We start from the raw sequence: 18,273 nt of genomic DNA on the forward strand, positions 1-18,273 counted from the left end.
ATAGATAGATAGATAGATAGATAGATAGATATAGATAGATAGATGATAGATAGATGATATAGATAGATAGATAGATAGATAGATAGATAGATGATAGATGATAGATAGATAGATAGATAGATAGATAGATAGATAGATATAGATAGATAGATAGATGATAGATAGATAGATAGATAGATGATAGATAGATGATAGAGATGATAGATAGATAGATAGATAGATAGATAGATGATAGAGATAGATAGATGATAGATAGATAGATAGATGATAGATAGATAGATAGATGATAGATAGATAGATGATAGATAGATAGATGATAGATAGATGATAGATAGATAGATAGATAGATAGATAGATAGATAGATATAGATAGATGATAGATAGATAGATGATAGATAGATAGATAGATAGATAGATAGATAGATAGATAGATAGATGATAGATAGAGGGTGGGAGGAAACTGTCAGACGGGATCGTGTGTTATCTCACAAGAGCATCCAGAGCCCAGAAAGCAAGATGGGGGGCTTACAAATTTGGTGCCCTATATCCTGCTGTGCAAAGGGCTTCTAAGCCCCTCTGTTTTGCTTACGGACCTCCAAGAAAGGTTTCTCAAGGAGTCTCCCTGACTTGACTTGCTAATCCCCAGAACGTAAGAGCCTCTGACAGAAGTTCCAAGGACAGAACAGAGACAATTTGGGGAATTTCAGGGGGTGGTAGTGGGACGCGGGTGGCGCTGTGGGTTAAACCACAGAGCCTAGGACTTGCCAATCAGAAGGGTGGCAGTTTGAATCCCCGCGACGGGGTGAGCTCCCGTTGCTTGGTCCCTGCTCCTGCCCACCTAGCAGTTCGAAAGCACATCAAAGTGCAAGTAGATAAGTAGGTACCGCTCTTGCGGGAAGGTAAACGGCGTTTCCGTGCACTACTCTGGTTTCGCCAGAAGCGGCTTAGTCATGTCGGCTACAGGACCCGGAAGCTGTCTGCAGACAAATGCCGGCTCCCTCGGCCAGTAAAGGTCACAACTGGACCTAATGGTCAGGGGTCCCTTTACCTTTACCTAGGGGGTGGTAGTAAATTCCCACTTATACAATTATTTTCTCTAAGCTGACTTGTTGTGAACAATCGGGTACATCAATATGTTTTTTACAGATCCCCTCTTATTTTTTGCACGAAAAATCTCCCTATCCATTTTCTCAGCATCTGCACCATGTTGCAAAGCCCTCTTCAGAGATGTGCTCCCAAGCCTTCATTATGAAGTTCTTTTATGCTGCAGCTCATGTTCAGGTATTCCTGTGTCAACAGTGAAGCTCTGAAGGGGGATTTAAATCCAGTCTGGGTTCTGCCATGACTCCTGCTTTCTCGTCTTTCTCCTCAAAGATGTCCGCCATGGGTGTAGACAGAGGGGGGCAGGGAGGGCAGCTGGCCTCTTAATTCAAATAAATAAATAAATAACACTTAACTAACTGACCAGCTGTGTCACAGATTTCTCAGTTCTGCCCTCCCCATAAAAGTCCCCCCCCCCCCAAAAAAAATCCCTGGCTGTGTTTCAGTTTTTGGAAAACCAGACCTGTAGTGACTTGGGTGCTAGGCAGCAGTGGCGTAGCATGGGTTGTCAGCACCCGGGGCAAGGCAAGTAATTTGCGCCCCCTAACCCGTGGATTCACGCCCCCTAACCCGTGGATTTGCGCCCCCTCACCCTAACCCCCAGATGTTGCGCCCGGTGCGGCCGGCCCCCCCTGCACCCCCCACGCTACGCCACTGCTAGGCAATGGCCGGATTTATGTATAGGCTGAGTAGGCTGAAGCCTGTTGTTGTTGCTGTTTAGTCGTTTAGTTGTGTCCGACTCTTCGTGACCCCCTGGACCAGAGCACGCCAGGCACTCCTGTCTTCCACTGCCTCCTGCAGTTTAGTCAAACTCATGCTGGTAGCTTCAAGAACACTGTCCAACCATCTCATCCTCTGTCGTCCCCTTCTCCTTGTGCCCTCCATCTTTCCCAACAGAAAGATGAAGCCTAGGGCCTCTAAATCTAGGGGGCCTCGCTAGCCTGCGGACAGCGCTGGCTCCCGGCCTCTAGAGTGAGATGAGCGCGCAACCCTAGAGTCGGACACGACTGGCCCGTACGGGCAGGGGTACCTTTACCTTTACTTAAGATGTACTTAAGGTGGCGGGTACTTTAAAAAGCAGAGACATCACCTTAGGAGACACCAGGTTCCAGGTCTGGGCAGGCCTGAGCCTTGACATTGCCCCTGCCCTGGCATATGCAAGGGTGCTCATCATGGTGGCTTTCAGATATTTTCAAGTGCAACTCCCATAATCTCCAGCTGGCATGGCCAGTGGCTAGGGATGATGGGATTTGTAGTCCACAACATCTAGAATGCAGCACTCCGGCTACCATCGCATGAGCACATATTGTTGTTGCCAGGTTTGTTATCTGAATGATGGTGTGATGCTAAATCTCTCTTCCCTTTTTTCTCTCCAGACGCTGTGGAATCTGGACTAAAGCGGCAAAAAATTAAATGTCAGGGTCTAATGGAGGCACAGTTTTAGGAGAAACACAGAATCATAGACTTGTAGACGTTGTGAGGGACAGTGAGGGTTATCAAACAACCCTGTGCAACGCAAGAATCTTTCACCCAACGTGGGGCATGAACCCACAACTCTGAAATTAAGAGTCTTGTGGTCTAGAGAAAGACAAGTCATATAGTTGATCTGATGCAGGGAGCCAGGATGGGCTCCTGCATTTAAAGTTACTGGTGGGAGTGACACTTCCTAGATCTTACATCAAACCAATCTGTAGTAAAATAAAGCAATTTATAGCAACAGTGCAATAGATATCATTATAAAAGATGCAACATCTATTTTCTGCATCACTTCTAAATGAACCACAAGCAATAAACTGGTAGCATTCCAACAATAAAGGTAAAGGTAAAGGGACCCCTGATCATTAGATCCAGTCGTGGCCGACTCTGGGGTAGCGGTGCTCATCTCACTTTATTGGCCGAGGGAGCCGGCGTACAGCTTCCGGATCATGTGGCCAGCATGGCAAAGCCGCTTCTGGCAAACCAGAGCAGCGCACGGAAACGCCGTTTACCTTCTCACCGGAGGGGTACCTATTTATCTACTTGCACTTGCTTTTGAACTGCTAGGTTGGCAGGAGCAGGGACTGAGCAACAGGAGCTCACCCCGTCGCGGGGATTGGAACCGCTGACCTTCTGATCGGCAAGTCCTAGGCTCAGTGGTTTAACCCACAGTGCCACCCACATCTCTCAATAAAAGCTCATTGCAAATTGATTTTGCGTTACCCAACAGTGTGTCCATTTGAAAACAAATGTAATGGGGGGGGGGGTTACGCCAAGACTGCAGCCTCCAATTCATTTTTCACTCACCTGTGACATGTGCAGGGAAGAAAAGGCATGGATAAACTAATCCAAGGTGGTTCGGTTCAAGTGTCACTGTTTTGATGTGTATAAACTACAGTACCTGGAAAGTTGCAGGTGTTAAGTTGTGGGTGAACATATCAGATGACACAGCGATTCTTCCAAAGCAGCTCTTTATTTGTAAGCTGGAACAGAACTGAACTGAGGAGCTCAGTCAGCCTGCTTATATAGAGCTCCAGAACAATCTAACTGAAGAACTTTCTAAAACTATCCAATCACTGAACGTCACTTTCGATCCTTCATTTGCATAACTATCTACAGTATCCCCCTGCTGGCCCAGGGTGAGAACTTCAGTACATAACAGCAGGATAACATACTTTAAATATATAATGGAAACTTGGGTGGTAGCTGCAAAGAGGGTATTTTCTCTGCTGTGGGCTGCTGCCAGTTTTTCCTGACCTTTCAAGGCAAAATATTGAGCTGTGAATCAGAGGAGTCCCTAGTTTGACTCCTGCTTCTCTGCATGAACTTGAGTGGCAGGCGAGGTGGCCACATTTTCATTGGCTTTCTGTTAGGTCAGTCAGGAGAGGAAGCCCGCCTCTTGTCCCTCCCCCAGGCAGCTTTTCCAAAAGAGGAACTTGTTTGGTTCATGTTCTCTCTGACTAAAGTGATATTTCACTGACAAAGGGCTGCATTCATTGAAAAAATGGGGCTAATTGAAAGCACCCGATGTTAATAGCTGCGCTGCAGTGTTATTGGCAAATATCTGGATACCATTTAGCTGAGCTGTTTGCAGAGTTCGTTCCAGAGGTTGTTATTGCACATTATCAGACGCCGACGATTCTGTCAGAACGACTCACTGAAAACTGGCACCGGGATGGAGGGCTGGGCTGTTTCTCCTCTGTATGTGGGGGCTGCTAACTAGAAAGAAGATGTCAATGGAGCAAGGCGGGGGGGGGGATTCATTCATCAGCTTGCAAAGTAGTCTGAGGCTGACATGCTGATAGTTAAACGACAACAACAATAAACTCCACCAGCTCCCACGGGGAAATGGTTCCTTAAACGAGTAGCCACCATGGATGAGCACTCAATTATATATATATGGAGCTCCACCCATCTCCAAGGCAGCAGAGATCCTGAGTAATCGCATCTGAATTTCCTGGAAAGGGAACACGCCCATTTCAAGACGGAAAAGAGAGAAAACGAAACCAGCTCCCTCTTCCTGGCGAGGCAGCAGCCATGGCTGCTTCTGGGGGTCCCGTCCGGGATCTCAGCGAGGAAGCCACTTGCTCCATTTGCCTGGATTATTTCACGGATCCAGTGATCATCCCGGAGTGCGGGCACAACTTCTGCCGATCCTGCCTGACCCAGTATTGGGGGAAATCCGAGGGAGAGGCTTCCTGCCCTCAGTGCAGGAAAACAGTGGAGCAAGGCAGCATCAGGCGAAACCTGCAGCTGGCAAATTTTGTGGAAATAGCCAAGAAATTTAGCCATCTGGGGGGAAAAGAGGGAAAGGAGGGAGAAGGAAAAGGAAGGGTCTGTGAGAAGCACCAGGAGCCCCTGAAGCTCTTCTGCCAGGAGGATGAAGCCGCCATCTGTGTCGTGTGTGACAGATCCAAGGAGCACAAAAGCCACGAGGTGATTCCTCTGGAGGAGGCTTTCCAGGAATACAAGGTGGGAAAAGGCAGTGGGTCTTTATTGGGGGTGGAAGAGCTGCAGACAAGAGGGGTTTGCAATAATGATAATGATGATGATGTAATGTATTCTCTCTACTTGCCACCCAAAAGGAATTCTCCAGCAAGAGATCTTGTGCAGCCTGATAAAACTAAACTTCTGAAACTTTATACGATAAATATTTCTTTTTCTTTTTGAGGGAGTAAAGTGCCCCCAGTGACCCCTGAATGCAGGCTGCAGTAACTCCCCTGGGAGGAAAGATTACAGCATCTAGGATTATTTTAATAAAAAGGAGGGGGGTTGTTGGAGGTGTGTTGAGTGTGGGGGACAAATAGCAAAACCCCCATGTTTCTCAGCTCTGATATAGGGCAGCCCCATTTCTGCCTCCTCTGGGATGAAAAAGGGGAGCCTCTGCAAAAGACCCAGGGATGTGGGGCAGGGAGTAAACACAGGATTCAGCTTGCCTGTTAATGTGTAATGCAGCCCAATTTGGATTTTGTTTTCTTTTCAGGATCAGATCAGCAGCTGCCTAGACAATGTGAGGAAGGAGAGAGAGAAAATTCTCATATTTAAAGCAAACACAGAAAAGGAAAGCCAAGACCTGCTTGTAAGCACTATTGTTACTACTTTAAGATGAAAAATGCTATAGTCTAGAACAGTGGTTCCCAAACTTTTTTCAAGGAGGGCCAGATTTGATGAAGTGAAGGGCCGTGAGGGCCAACCAAAGACCAAAGATGTTGCGCTTTTCGCTTTTTTAAGGATTGAAATTGTTGACCTTTTTTTTTTTTAGGGTTGAAGTTGTTGAGGGGTTTTTTATGGCTTTCACCCCATAAACTGCCAAAGGGGCTGGATTAGGCCCCAAAATGGACTTTGGACATGTCTGTGGTAGAGCCTTTGGCCAACAAGGGAATCAAAGATGTGCTAAAGGTGGGAAAGGAGATTGCAGAGGAGCTGAACGGATTATTTGCACCTGTCTTTAGAGCAGAAGACTCGCCAGTAACATAAAAGTAATAAGGTGAAACAGGAGAGATGCGAGCCGGGAAGGGCGACGGAAGGGCCCGGCCGGGCAGCGACTCACCTCGCAGGCGGTTCGCCATCCCTTTGGCCCCGGCGAGGCGGCGGCGGCTGCTCGGCGACCTCCTCGCCCGTCTCCTCGTGAGGGAAACGTGGCATCGGCGTCAGGGCGCCTCCAGCGGAGCAAGGCCGCTGGCCTTTGCCTTCTCCGCCTTCCTCCTTTTTGCCACGCCGCCTGCGCCCCCGCTGCCTCCCGCTCTCGGCGGGCCCTCCGGGCATTGGGCGTCGGGCTCCAAGGGCGAAGGCGCCCCTCCTTGGCCCCACTCCACCACGCCCATCTGCAGCACGGGCCCCACCGCCGCGCTCCCGCCAGCCACCCTGGCTGCTTTGCCCGCCTCCTCCTCGGGCTCGAAGCCCGGGTTGTCCCGGCTCCAGGCCTGCCTCAAGCAAGACGAGAGCAGCGGCGAGCAAGACAAAGGAGGAGGAGAAGGAGAAGAAGCGCTGACGATGACTCCGCCACCGCCGCTGCTGCCTGGCGGGTCCCGCAGCCGCCCCAGTTCCAGATGCTCCAGGCCGCTGGGAGGGCAAAGTCCCACCATGGCCCCCTGACCCTGGACGAAGGCCGCCGCCTCAGAAATTTTCTCTCAGGCCGGTCGGGTAATGGCGTGGGAAGGGAGTGCCTTCGCTTTCTTCACCGCCCGCCTTCCAGCCCCCAGCCCCGCCCACAGCGCGCCGCCTCGCAGGGGGAAGCGGGCAGGCCGGGCTGGCGGCTACACGGGCCACATGACGAGGTCTGGCGGGCCGGATTCGGCCCGCGGCCCTTGTGTTTGACACCCGTGGTCTAGAATCAATATCTGGGGGGGGGGGGAGGAATATGGAATACAGAAAGTGGTTTATTTTTGAACAGCCGTATCTCCCACAGACGTGAAAGACCATTTAAAGGAGGGGGTGGGAAGCTCTTTCCCTGCTGAATATAGGTGTAATCTCTCTAAAATTTCAGAAGTGGCCTTCAAAAGGAATTGGGATAACTGGCCGCTTCATCCTCAAGAGCAGACTAGATGCCTGATTTTGGCCCACTCTTCTCTTCTTTCAACCTCTTTGCTGCAGAAACAAACAGGTGCAGAGAGGGAAAAGATGGCGGCTGAGTTCAGGCGACTGCACCAGTTTCTGGAAGAACAGGAGAAACGTATTCTGGCCCAGATGGCAGAAGTGGAGAAGGAGATTGCAGCCAAAAGGGAGGAGCGCCTGGCCAGACTCTCCAGGGAACTCTCCTCTCTTGACAGCCTCATCCGGGAGATGGAGGAGAAGCTTCAGGAACCAGAGAGCGAACTCCTGCAGGTGAGGCCTGGTCTTGATGCGAGAGGGTGGAGTGTGCTGCTTCAGACTACAGGCAGGAGGATAACATATCTTAGCCCCCACCCCACCCCCCGCAAAGAAGCTGCTGTAAAAAAACACAATTAGTACATGATGGGTGAAAGGCCTGGGGTCACAAAAGGGGTGCTGCTAGATCAAGCCACAGGCTTCTTCACTTTAGCATCGTGTTCTTGCATTGGCCAACCAGAGGTGGCTGGAAGCCTAAAGAACCAGCAGCACTCTGCCCCCCTCTGTTTCCCTGCAAGGGGAACTCAGCTGCTTAGTATTGATAACTGATTGGAGTCATGCAGAGGTTTGGAGCCCGTTGTCAGCAATATGCTGGTGACTCTCCTTTACACCTTCAGGTGAGGCAGTGGAAGTGCTGGACCGTTGTCTTGTCTCCACAATGGACTGGATGAGAGCCAACAAACTGCAGCTCAACCCAGATAAGACTGAGGAGCTATTAGTGGAAGGACCCCTAGACTGGATGGGTGGGAGATGGGCTGCTTTTGATAGGGTTACGCTTCCTCTGATGGATTGGGTACATAGCTTGGTGGTAGTACATGGGGCTGCCTCTGAAGACAGTTTGGATTATTTGGTTGCTCTTGTTTTTATTTTTATTATGAATTATATATTTTTATACTGTGATTTTATCTCATGAACCACCCAGAGCATAGCTGTCAAGTGTCGCTTATTTGAAGGGACAGTCCCTTATTCCAGCGCCATGTCCCGCTGCTGTCCCTTATTGATAGATGTCCCTTAAATGTCCCTTAAATGATGTCCCTTAAATTTCAAAGGAAGCAGCTCCTCTCCCTCCCTCCCTGCCGGCCAGGGAGGAGGGAGGCTCCAACTGTGTTGCTTGGCTGTGTTGCTCACCCAATAAGAAGTCTAAGAACGACTGGGGGGGTGGAGCTTGCATGCCTTGTGTGTGGCTAGTTAATGCAAGCTGAGGAGGTTTTTGAATGCTGGGCGCCATTTTGTTGCACGTGCTGCTGCAAACTTTGCAGTGCAAAGCCAGGCCGGGGAGCCATCTTAAGTTGAGGCTGCATAGGCCTTGTGGTGCATGTGATTCAGATTCTATTCAGTTGAACCTCTGGTTACAAAGTTGGTTGGACAGTGTTCTCGAAGCAACCAGCATGAGTTTGACCAGACTGCAGGAGGACAGGAAGACTGCAGTGTCTGGAACAGGTGAGGCTGCAGGTCCCTTATTTTGGCTGCTGGTCCCTTATTTTCAAATCTGTAAGTTGACAGCTATGACCCAGAGACGTGCGGGTATAGGGTTGTATACAGAATTGATAACAACAACAACAACAACAACAACAGTAGAACTGGCTCCACTGACATCCTCCCTCCCTCCCTTTCTTTCTTTCCATCCAGGATATTGGAAGCTTCTTGCAGAGGTAAGTGATGGGAAACCCCACCTTATTCTGATGCTATGAATTTTCCTGTTTAACAGGTGAGAGCCTCACTCTCCACTTCCTCCATCCAGAGATAATGCAGGACTCCATCGTCCATTTCACAAAATCGCAGACAAAAATAGGGACACATTTTTGTGGTAGCTATTGGTTCCATCTAAGCTCACAGTCAGGAAGCCATTCCCATTGCATGTTTCTGAAGGCTCTTCTCTGTGATGGATTCATTTACTCTGCAATTGATACAAAAAGGGGGGACATCCCAAAGGGGCTTGTAAATATCTTCACTATAACTTACCCTTAAATATCCAGCGTATTTCTGGCTTCTGCAGGTTCTTCTTCAGACATAAGAATGTGAGAAAGGGCCCTACTGGATCCACCCAGTGGCCCATCTAGTCCAACATCCTGTTTTCACAGTGCTGAACCAGATGCCAGTGAGAAACCCGCGATCAGGATCCGAGCCCCAGAGGACACTCCCCTCCTGTGGTTCAGAGGCACCACTGCCTTTGATGCAGCCATTGTGAATAGTAGCCGCTGAGAGTCTTGTCCTCCAGACAACTTAAGACTTTCTAATATTTTATAGATATTACTTTCTAATATTTTCTAATATTTTCCCCATTATTAAAATATAGCTACTGTGCTAAAATACATTTATAATGTTAATTGCAAAAACCATTCTAAAGGATTCTGAATTTCCTTATTTTTCAGAAATGCACATACCAGATCAATATGTTTTGCTCATTAATCACTTGAAATGCTTCACTAAAACTGGTGTAGTCCTAAAATCTCCACGTAAGGACCCAGTGTTGCTCAGTTTCCTAAAAAAAATAATTTGAAGGTAAAGAAGCTGATATATGTGGTCTCAAACTCCTATATTTCCTTCAGCGTATTTTGGAAGCGGGTGTGTGTTGGTTTTTCTTCAACTTCTTAGATGCTTTCTAAATCCACACATCATCTAGATGCTCCCTTTTGTCATAGGAAAACCCTGCTCCCAAGTCTTCATGATATATCCATCATGCCTTTATCATCAGGATGAGACCCCTGCCTTGTCAGAAAGCTCCTTGCATTGGAAGGATGTTGGCTTGACTTTGTTCTTCTCCTCCCAGGTCTCATGAGAAGGAGAACTTAGAGGATCCTCCTGTGGCTTTTCCTCCTGCCCTGAAGTGGAGGATCTGGGACTTCGGAGATATAAATCCCTTCCTGGAGGGAGTCATGCAGCAGTTCAGAGGTTAGTAAAGAAGGGCTGAAAGTATTTTATACTGGCTGTTTAGAAGTGTTCATGACAGGCTCCAGATCATACGGAATATTAGCCATGCAAGGAAAATGGTTTTTTTGTTTATACTTTTTCAATATCTAGAAGTCACACTTTGATATGTAGATGATTCACAACTGATTTTACTTATGCAATTGAAAGAGGACGATAAACCCTTCTTGCTGGTCTCTGGAATCACTCCAGCTGGTGTAGCCAGTGGTTAGGGATGATGGGACTTGTAGTCCACAACACCTGGCTACAATCTCATGAGCTCATATTGTTCTTTCTTTGATGGTGTGATGCTAAATCTCTGTTCCCTTTTCTTTTCCAGACACTGTGGAATATGGACTTCAGCTTCAAAAAGGTACATTTAATAATAACAATAATAATTTATTATTTATACCCCGACCATCTGGCTGGGTTTCCCCAGCCATTTTCCAAGGCAAAATTCGGGAGAGATGGGATCTGCTTCTCAAAAGACCAGGCCACTGCAGCTCTTCCGCCATGCCTTATTTTCCCTTATTTCCCGGAGGCATATGATGAGTGAGAGCAGCATGCTGGGCTAGAGGGGCTCTTGGCCTGATCCTGCAGACTCTTAGGAACCCCCCAGCCCAGGATGGCTGGCTTTTCTGTGCCCAATCTCAATAAGACACAGGGGTGGTGTGAAGCCAAAGGGGGAAATATCCCTTTGAGCCATACAGGGTCCCCACCCCTTTTATGTAAGAGTAAGGTGTAAGAGTGGGAAATGCATGAACACAAATAGCTCAGAAAATGGCCGCAACAACCTTTGGGGGCGAGAAGGTGAATGGGTTCTGGTGTCAGTGGAGGGAGCTGGAGGCTGCCTGAGTGTGAACTCCAGGGGTCCGGCTTCCCTGCAAGATGGGGGTCTTCCCTCAGCTTTTCTGTTGGAGAGGAGACATGATGTCTCTGCTTAAACTAGAGAAACTTGAGTAAACTTAAAAGAGCAGGACAGAATTGCACCACAGACCAGGGGAAAAAGCCCAATGGGAAGACAGAAGTCCAGTCTGGCCTGATCCTGAAAACCACAAAAAGGGATCCATAAGAGCTGGAAAAGGTGCAGCAGATGGCAGCATAAAGCAGTGTTTCCCAACCGGTGTTCCGCGGCACACTAGTGTGCCGCCAGACGTTGCCTGGTGTGCCGCGGGAAAAATTGGCGGGGGGGGGGAATAAAGGGGAAAAAAATTATTCCCCCACCGCCAGGCGTGGGGCTGGGGCGGGGGAAGCCCGAGCTTCCCCCTCCCCCAGAACGGGACCCAGAGCCATGCCGAAGCTGCGCGCAGCTTTGGCATCGCTCTGGGAGCTTGCGGGGCTGGGGGAGGAGGAAGCCCTCCGCCAGCCTCCAAACCATGTCGGGAGACAGCGGGATGGCGCGCTGCGCCTCTCCCGCTGTCCCCCGAGTTTGCAGGGCTGGCGATGGGGAGGAGCAGGCTTCTCCCCCCGCCAGCCTTCCAGCCAAGTCGGGGGGCAGCGGCAAGGGCGCGCTGCGCCTCTCCCGCTGTCCCCCGAGTTTGCAGGGCTGGCGATGGGGAGGAGCAGGCTTCTCCCCCCGCCAGCCTTCCAGCCAAGTCGGGGGGCAGCGGCAAGGGCACGCTGTGCCTCTCCCGCTGTCCCCCGAGTTTGCGGGGCTGGCGATGGGGAGGAGCAGGCTTCTCCCCCCGCCAGCCTTCCAGCCAAGTCGGGGGGCAGCGGCAAGGGCGCGCTGCGCCTCTCCCGCTGTCCCCCGAGTTTGCAGGGCTGGCGATGGGGAGGAGCAGGCTTCTCCCCCCGCCAGCCTTCCAGCCAAGTCGGGGAGCAGCGGCAAGGGCACGCTGTGCCTCTCCCGCTGTCCCCCGAGTTTGCGGGGCTGGCGATGGGGAGGAGCAGGCTTCTCCCCCCGCCAGCCTTCCAGCCAAGTCGGGGGGCAGCGGCAAGGGCGCGCTGCGTTTCTCCGCTGTCCCGGACGGCTTTCAAAAGCCTGCCTTCAAAAGCCGTCCGGGACAGCGGAGAAACGCGCTGCCTTTCTCCGCTCTCCTGGGAAGGCAGGCAGGGGGGAGCAAAGACTTTCGCCCCCGCCCGCCTTCAGAAGAGGTCAAGGACCTCTTCTGAAGGCGGGCGGGGGGTGAAAATCTTTGTCCCCCCTGCCTGCCTTCCCAGGGGCTTTTAAATCGCCCCGGACAGCGGAGAAGTCCTCCGCTGTCCCGGGCGATTTTAAAATGCCGCCCGCCAGCATTTTAAGATTGCCCCGGACAGCGGAGAAGTCCTCCGCTGTCCCGGGGTTTTTTAAAATGCTGGGGGTGGGAAGAAAAGCCCTTGTCCCCCCCCCCAGCCTTCAGAAGAGGTCGGGGGACAGACTGTCCCCGGACCTGGTCTGAAGGCGGTTTCCCTAGGAACGCATTAATTGATTTTCAATGCATTCCTATGGGAAACCGTGCATCGCAAGACGAAAAACTCGCAAGACGAAGAGACTTGCGGAACGAATTAATTTCGTCTTGCGAGGCACCACTGTATCCGGAGAGGCGGCCTTCAGGCGAGTTTTAATTTTAATTTTCCTTCTCCCACTTAATGCCCCACGCTCGCCCGAGCAGCTTGCAGTCCTCGGTAACCACGGCGACCCGAGGGAGGGGAGGGAACAGGGAAGTCGAGGGCGGCGGCGAGCCGCGATGACGTCAGTGGGCCGCGCCGCCTCGCCCTGGCATGGTGTGAGAGCCCCGGCTAGTAGTGCGAGCTTCAGAATAAGTGGGATCCGCGTGCGCGAGACCGAGATCGCGGGTAAGGAGCTCAGCCCTGGGCAGGAGGAAGCGGGGCCACGCGTGCGGGCCACATCCCCACAGAGAGCGAGCCTCCCCCGGCCCACCACTCCGGGCAGGTCCACTCGCATGAGGGGGCGGCGATGGCGACAGTCGGCAGCTTGCCTGCAATGCCATCCCTCGAGCAGGCGAGGAGCCCGGAGGCTACCAGATGCGAGTCCTCTTTCCCACCCTGCTCGGGAGTCCAGAGCACTTGGTCGCATTCAGGATCTAGAGTGGGGAAGCGGGGCTTGTGTCTGGGCTGGACACATTGGGCTGCCTGTGCCGCTCGACCTGCGGGGAGAAATCAGGGTGGGAGTCACGACCGTGAGGCAGGGCTGCCAAGTGTGGCAGAAGAGGACACGGCCGTCGCACCTGTCCTTAGGTAGGAGCTTCTTCCGTGTCGACCTGCTGCCCTAAAGTCTTGGCTTTTTTCTTGGCTTTTTGGCGGTTGGCACAGAAGGAAGGCAAGGGGGAGGGGGAAAATTGAAACTTACACTTTCGTGCGTCCCTCCCGGCGTGACGCTGCGCGCTGACGTCACGGGGCTGTAATGGTGGTGTGCCTCGAGATTTTTTTCATGAAACAAGTGTGCCTTTGCCCAAAAAAGGTTGGGAAACACTGGCATAAAGGAAACTCCTACTTATCTTTAAAATTATATTCTGGGATTCTTTTAGAAAACAGCAGTAATTAAAATACATAAAGGCTAATCAATACAACAATAAATTAGAAAAACCCTTTACATTTTACAACTTTTTTTTACTAATAGCAGCACTCGCAACATCCAATATCCCACTTAATTTCCAAAGGCCACTGTACAAATGTGTGTCTTTAAAAAGAAATCGCTTGACTAAATTTCCATAACGTGGTGAGAGGACTGCGGAGCAGATCTTCTTCCTAATGTCCACCAGCCTGACTAATTTCTAAATGGACTTCTCATTGTGCTTCCACTGCCCACCCTTTCCATAAATGTGAGGAACAGTGAAGAAAAAGACGAGTTATATAGCCAAATCTGGGGAGCCAGGATGGGGTCTTTGCATTGAAGGTGATATTTTTTTTTTGTGGTTTTGTGTGTGTGTGTGACCCTTTATCTTAGGATTGCAACAATAAATGCATTAACGATTAACACAATTCATAGGAAAAGAAAGCCATTCATGTCAACGATGTAATAGAACTATCAATTTTCTGCATCGCTCAAACCAAACTGCAAGGTATAATCAAATTTGTTCTTGGCTGATTGCTCATAGTTTGCCTGGGAAAAACAAACCTTAGGCCCAAACACCTCCCAGGGACTCCTGCATCACACTGCAGAACATGGAGCGGAGTCCCTCGTAAGGTGGTGGACTCTCCTTCCTTGGAGGTTTATAAGCAGAGGTTGGGGGGGGGCGGCTGTCATGAATACTTTAGTTGGGATTCCTGTATTGCAGTGGGTTACACTAGAGGTCCCTTCTGCCATGAACTGTGGGGGTGGGGGTGGCCTTAGAGAAGCCACGGTCTCTCAGCCTCAGTCCTCCCATCTGAAAAATGGGCATAGTTAAGATTGACTTAACTTACAGGGAAGTTGCAAGGGTTCTATGTAGAGAATGTGTGTTAAGTACTTGAAAGAATTGCAAATATTTCAAGAGTTGTTAAGAACTTGATACACATCCCTGTCTCGAAGGCAGAGCCATGGAGTCCCTGTTCATTTCAGAGGGATACTATTTCTGTCATGTGCCTAAGGAAAAGTCAGCTTCCCCGTTGACGTCGTTTCTCTTCTCTTTCCTCATCTGCCCCAACAGAAAACGTAACTTTGGATCCAGACACAGCGCATCCCCTCCTCACCCTATCTGAGGATCGAAAGAGTGTGAGAGAGGGAGGAGTGCGTCAAGCCCTGCCAGACAACCCTGAGAGATTTGACACATGTTGCTGTGTTCTGGGGTGTGAGGGTTTCACATCAGGCCGACATTTCTGGGAGGTCATTGTGGGAAGGGAGGAGACGTGGGGGGTGGGGGTAGCCAGAAAGTCTGTGAAGAGGAAGGGGGTTTTGTATTTTAATACTACGGAAGGGATCTGGGGTTTGGGGAAGTCGGATGGTGAGGTCAAGTTCTGCTCCCCCCGTAAGGCCCCTGTTCCATGTGAGGAACCCGAGAGGATCCGAGTGACCCTGAACTGTGAAGGGGGACGGGTGTCCTTTTACGATGCTAATACAGCAGCCCTTCTCCATGCAGATACAGCAGCCCCCTTCTCAGGAGAGACCCTCCAGCCCTACTTTTTCGTGAGCAAGAAAGGGAACCTGAGACTCTCTTGACTGAAGGTGCAGACAGACAAGCGTATATTCATTGTCATCATGGCACATTCAGTCTCCTCTTCAGGACTGAGCTGACAGGCACTTCAGGAGAAACCATATTTGCTGAACGGTGATTGGCCATCCCTTGTGTCAATCATGATGCAACTCTCCCTTCTTGAGCCAACTTTGTAAATGACACTGACTGACTGGGTCCCCTGTCAGTCTCCAAACTTGCCTGTTTTCTCTCCGTTGGGAATCGAGTACTTCTTTCGGTGCAGGAGTTGGAAAAGGGGGTAAGAAGCAAGAAAATGATTTAGGAAACAGCAGCAACCCCACACACATTCCTGTTTCAATGTAGTTCTTTCTCCAACCTCCAATTCTGACTTAAGATTTCTAGAGATAATACCATCATCTTTGCTAAATAAAATCAGAATTATGCACTGGCATCACTTAAAACCTTCCTCAGCCTCAATCCTGCTCTCAGATTCCCTTTTCCTTCCCCAAGAGCTCCACTGGCCAGGGAGATGGAAGTTCAAAAATCCCTTTTTTTGCTACTCCTCAGGGAAGCTTATGTGGCAATTCAGCAAAATCTCCATATCCAGAGACCTGTTTGCTATTTGGGTGCAGTCGGTCCAAAACTCAGCACAACTTAACTTGCATGATCACAGCCTGAAGCCCTTTGTCAAAACACAAATTAGTAAATAGAGGGTGAGTCCAGTGGCGTAGCGTGGGGGGTGCAGGGGGGGCCGGCCACACCAGGCGCAACATCTGAGGGTTAGGGTTAGGGGGCGCAAATCCACGGGTTACGGGGCGAAAATCCACGGGTTACGGGGCGCAAATTACTTGCCTTGCCCCGGGTGCTGACAACCCACGCTACGCCACTGGGTGAGTCCGGGAAAAGCTCTTGGAAGGGACTGTGTGAGATCTCACAAGAGACTCCAGAGCCCAGAAAACAATGGGGGGGGGGGATTTGGCAGTGGGGGGAAGAGTTTCTAAGTCCACCTTGCTTCCCGGCCTCTAGAAAGGTTACATAAAGCTCTGAAGATCTCTGGCTTCGAACAAGTAGGGATGATGAAGAAGAGGGTTTTGGACTTGATATCCTGCCCATCTCTCCCCTTAAGGAGTCTCAAAGCAGCTAACATTCTCCTGTTCCCTTCCTCCCCCACAACAAACACTCTGTGAGGTGAGTGGGGCTGAGAGACTCCAGAGAAGTGTGACTGGCCCAAGGTCACCCAGCAGCTGCATGTGGAGGAGCGGGGAAGCAAACCCGGTTCACCAGATTATGAGTCCACCACTCTTAACCACTACACCACGCTAATTGCGTGGGGGGCATTTTTGAGGGTCTTCCTGACTTGTGCAATATTGCCTTTGCATGCTGACTCCAGGAATGTAACCCCCACATAGGTTTCAGGCCTCAATGCAACAAAATCCCCTCTGACGGTGAAGAGCCTCTGTCAGAAGTTCTGAGGAAAGAACAATGACAATCTAGAGGATTTCGCAAGGGGGGGGGGGAATTCCCATGTACAGTGGTACCTCGGGTTAAGAACTTAATATGTTCTGGAGGTCCATTCTTAACCTGAGGTACCACTTTAGCTAATGGGGCCTCCCACTGCCGTTGCACGATTTCTGTTCTCATCCTGAAGCAAAGTTCTTAACCCGAGGTAATATTTTTGGGTTAGCAGAGTCTGTAACCTGAAGCGTCTGTAACCCGAGGTACCACTGTATACAATTATTTTCTCCAAGTTGCTTTGTAGCGAACAGTCAGATACTTACCTGTATTTTTAGAGATCCCCTCTTCTTATCCTTTTGTGTAATGGTCCTGTAAGAATTTGGGGATATGTTTCATGCGCTAATGTGTTTGATTCTATTAAAGATTGTACTTCTTGTTGCTCCTATGTTGTTTCAGACTCAACAGTATAATATCCATTTCCCATGACACTTCCTCCAGGGATTTTAGGAGGGTGCCTGCGTCATCAGCTGGGTTGTGAGGAAAAGGGCCTTTTGAGAACCAAGTTCTCCCATTCAGCAGGTTTCCTGGAGCAAAACACGCAAGGTGGAGAAGAGAGAATTCTGGTGGATTCTGCTGAAATGCATGGGAGAAACGTCTGGGCTAGGATGGCTAGCAATCCTATACACCCTCTGGGTTGGTTTCAAGTATGTCCTACTCAGAGTAAGCCCATTTAAATGAATATGCCAATGTTAGTCGTGCTTATCGACTTCAATGAGTCTGTTCTGAGCAGGACTTGAAATACTACCCGCTTTTGCCAGAATAAATGTTAATGAAAATGGGATTGAAGAGAGAATTCTGGAGGCTTTTATTGAACTGCAGGGGCTCCTTGGAGAGGGGTGGCGGGAGATTTATTAAACTGTTTTCTGATGTTTGTCTCCGCAACTTCTGCATGCATTCCAAGTCCTTTGGGCGAGTGAGACTCGGCCTTATCTGCCATGGCAGCCAGACAACTGAAGAACCGGGAACAGGGCCAAGGGGGGGGGGAGCATAGCAGAAACATTTCTGACAGAGTCCCACTCCTCAAATGGGAAGAGGAAGTGAAGGCAGATTGTTTTCTTAATCTCTTCCGAAACCCCCTAGCCTCCATCCCATGTTCTCAGGGGCTGTGGATGGGTGTCCAATGGTCCCGTGGGAATGTGCATCACAGGGGAGGGTTGGGCTCCGGCTGCGATGCTCCTTGGAGTCTGAACTTTTGTGTCTTACAGCGGGAAAGGGGCTCCGAAAGCAACAACTTCAGAGCTGAAACCTCTCCATGGAGCGGGGAAGAGGTGCTGATTGACACACACACTCCGCGTTTCCATACCCGGTCGCTAGGGGGCGGCGGTGCCTCGACGCCGCTTGGTATCCTCACCGAGGACTAGTGACTTGACCTGGCGGCAGGATGGGCCAGGGCGTGGGGCCGGGACTTTGTGCCACGTCGCACCCTTCACTCGTGTTGACATTAGCTCCAGCCACGTAAGCCGTCGGTCCTGAATTCTCTCACGCCCAAACCTGCCCTGCGAAAGCGCCATTCATTCGTAAAGCAAAAGGAGTTGGGTGCCCGTGCGCAATAAATGTTGGAAAAGATGTCCAGCTTCCCTCTTGGCCTCCAGCGAACTCAGGAGTCCTGGATTCCACCCCACCCACCACCGTC

The 18,273-nt window shown here is 50.4% G+C and overlaps 1 protein-coding gene and 1 long non-coding RNA gene across 3 annotated transcripts; one reads left to right on the plus strand and one right to left on the minus strand.

The window, feature by feature from the left end:
* The first annotated feature begins 4,453 nt into the window (after nt 1-4,453).
* Nucleotides 4,454-17,025, plus strand: LOC144326121 (E3 ubiquitin-protein ligase TRIM7-like). 2 transcript variants are annotated; one of them, XM_077922236.1, is made up of 7 exons: nt 4,458-5,049; nt 5,561-5,656; nt 7,171-7,401; nt 8,794-8,816; nt 9,935-10,056; nt 10,412-10,444; nt 14,643-17,025. In XM_077922236.1, exons 1-7 carry the CDS (start codon nt 4,615-4,617, stop codon nt 15,149-15,151), a joined length of 1,449 nt encoding a protein of 482 aa, XP_077778362.1. In that variant the 5' UTR covers nt 4,458-4,614; the 3' UTR covers nt 15,152-17,025. The 2 variants fall into 2 exon arrangements, with proteins under 2 accessions (XP_077778365.1, XP_077778362.1); XM_077922239.1 differs by lacking the exon at nt 5,561-5,656 and having other exon boundaries at nt 4,454-5,049.
* LOC144326435 (uncharacterized) lies at nt 5,044-6,387 on the minus strand. Its single transcript, XR_013391506.1, has 2 exons — nt 6,128-6,387; nt 5,044-5,578 (listed from the first exon to the last, which is right to left on the minus strand). It is a non-coding gene; the product is annotated as an uncharacterized LOC144326435 (long non-coding RNA).
* Nucleotides 17,026-18,273: the final 1,248 nt, after the last annotated feature.

The sequence above is a fragment of the Podarcis muralis genome, chromosome 2 (assembly GCF_964188315.1).
Source record: "Podarcis muralis chromosome 2, rPodMur119.hap1.1, whole genome shotgun sequence".
Lineage (NCBI taxonomy): Eukaryota > Metazoa > Chordata > Lepidosauria > Squamata > Lacertidae > Podarcis > Podarcis muralis.

Coding starts and splice junctions, on each gene's coding strand:
- LOC144326121 (XM_077922236.1), top strand. CDS start 4,615: ATGGCTGCTTCTGGGGGTCCCGTCCGGGATCTCAGCGAGGAAGCCACT. Junction 5,050..5,560: donor AGGCTTTCCAGGAATACAAG/GTGGGAAAAGGC, acceptor TTTTCTTTTCAG/GATCAGATCAGCAGCTGCCT. Junction 5,657..7,170: donor AGGAAAGCCAAGACCTGCTT/GTAAGCACTATT, acceptor TCTTTGCTGCAG/AAACAAACAGGTGCAGAGAG.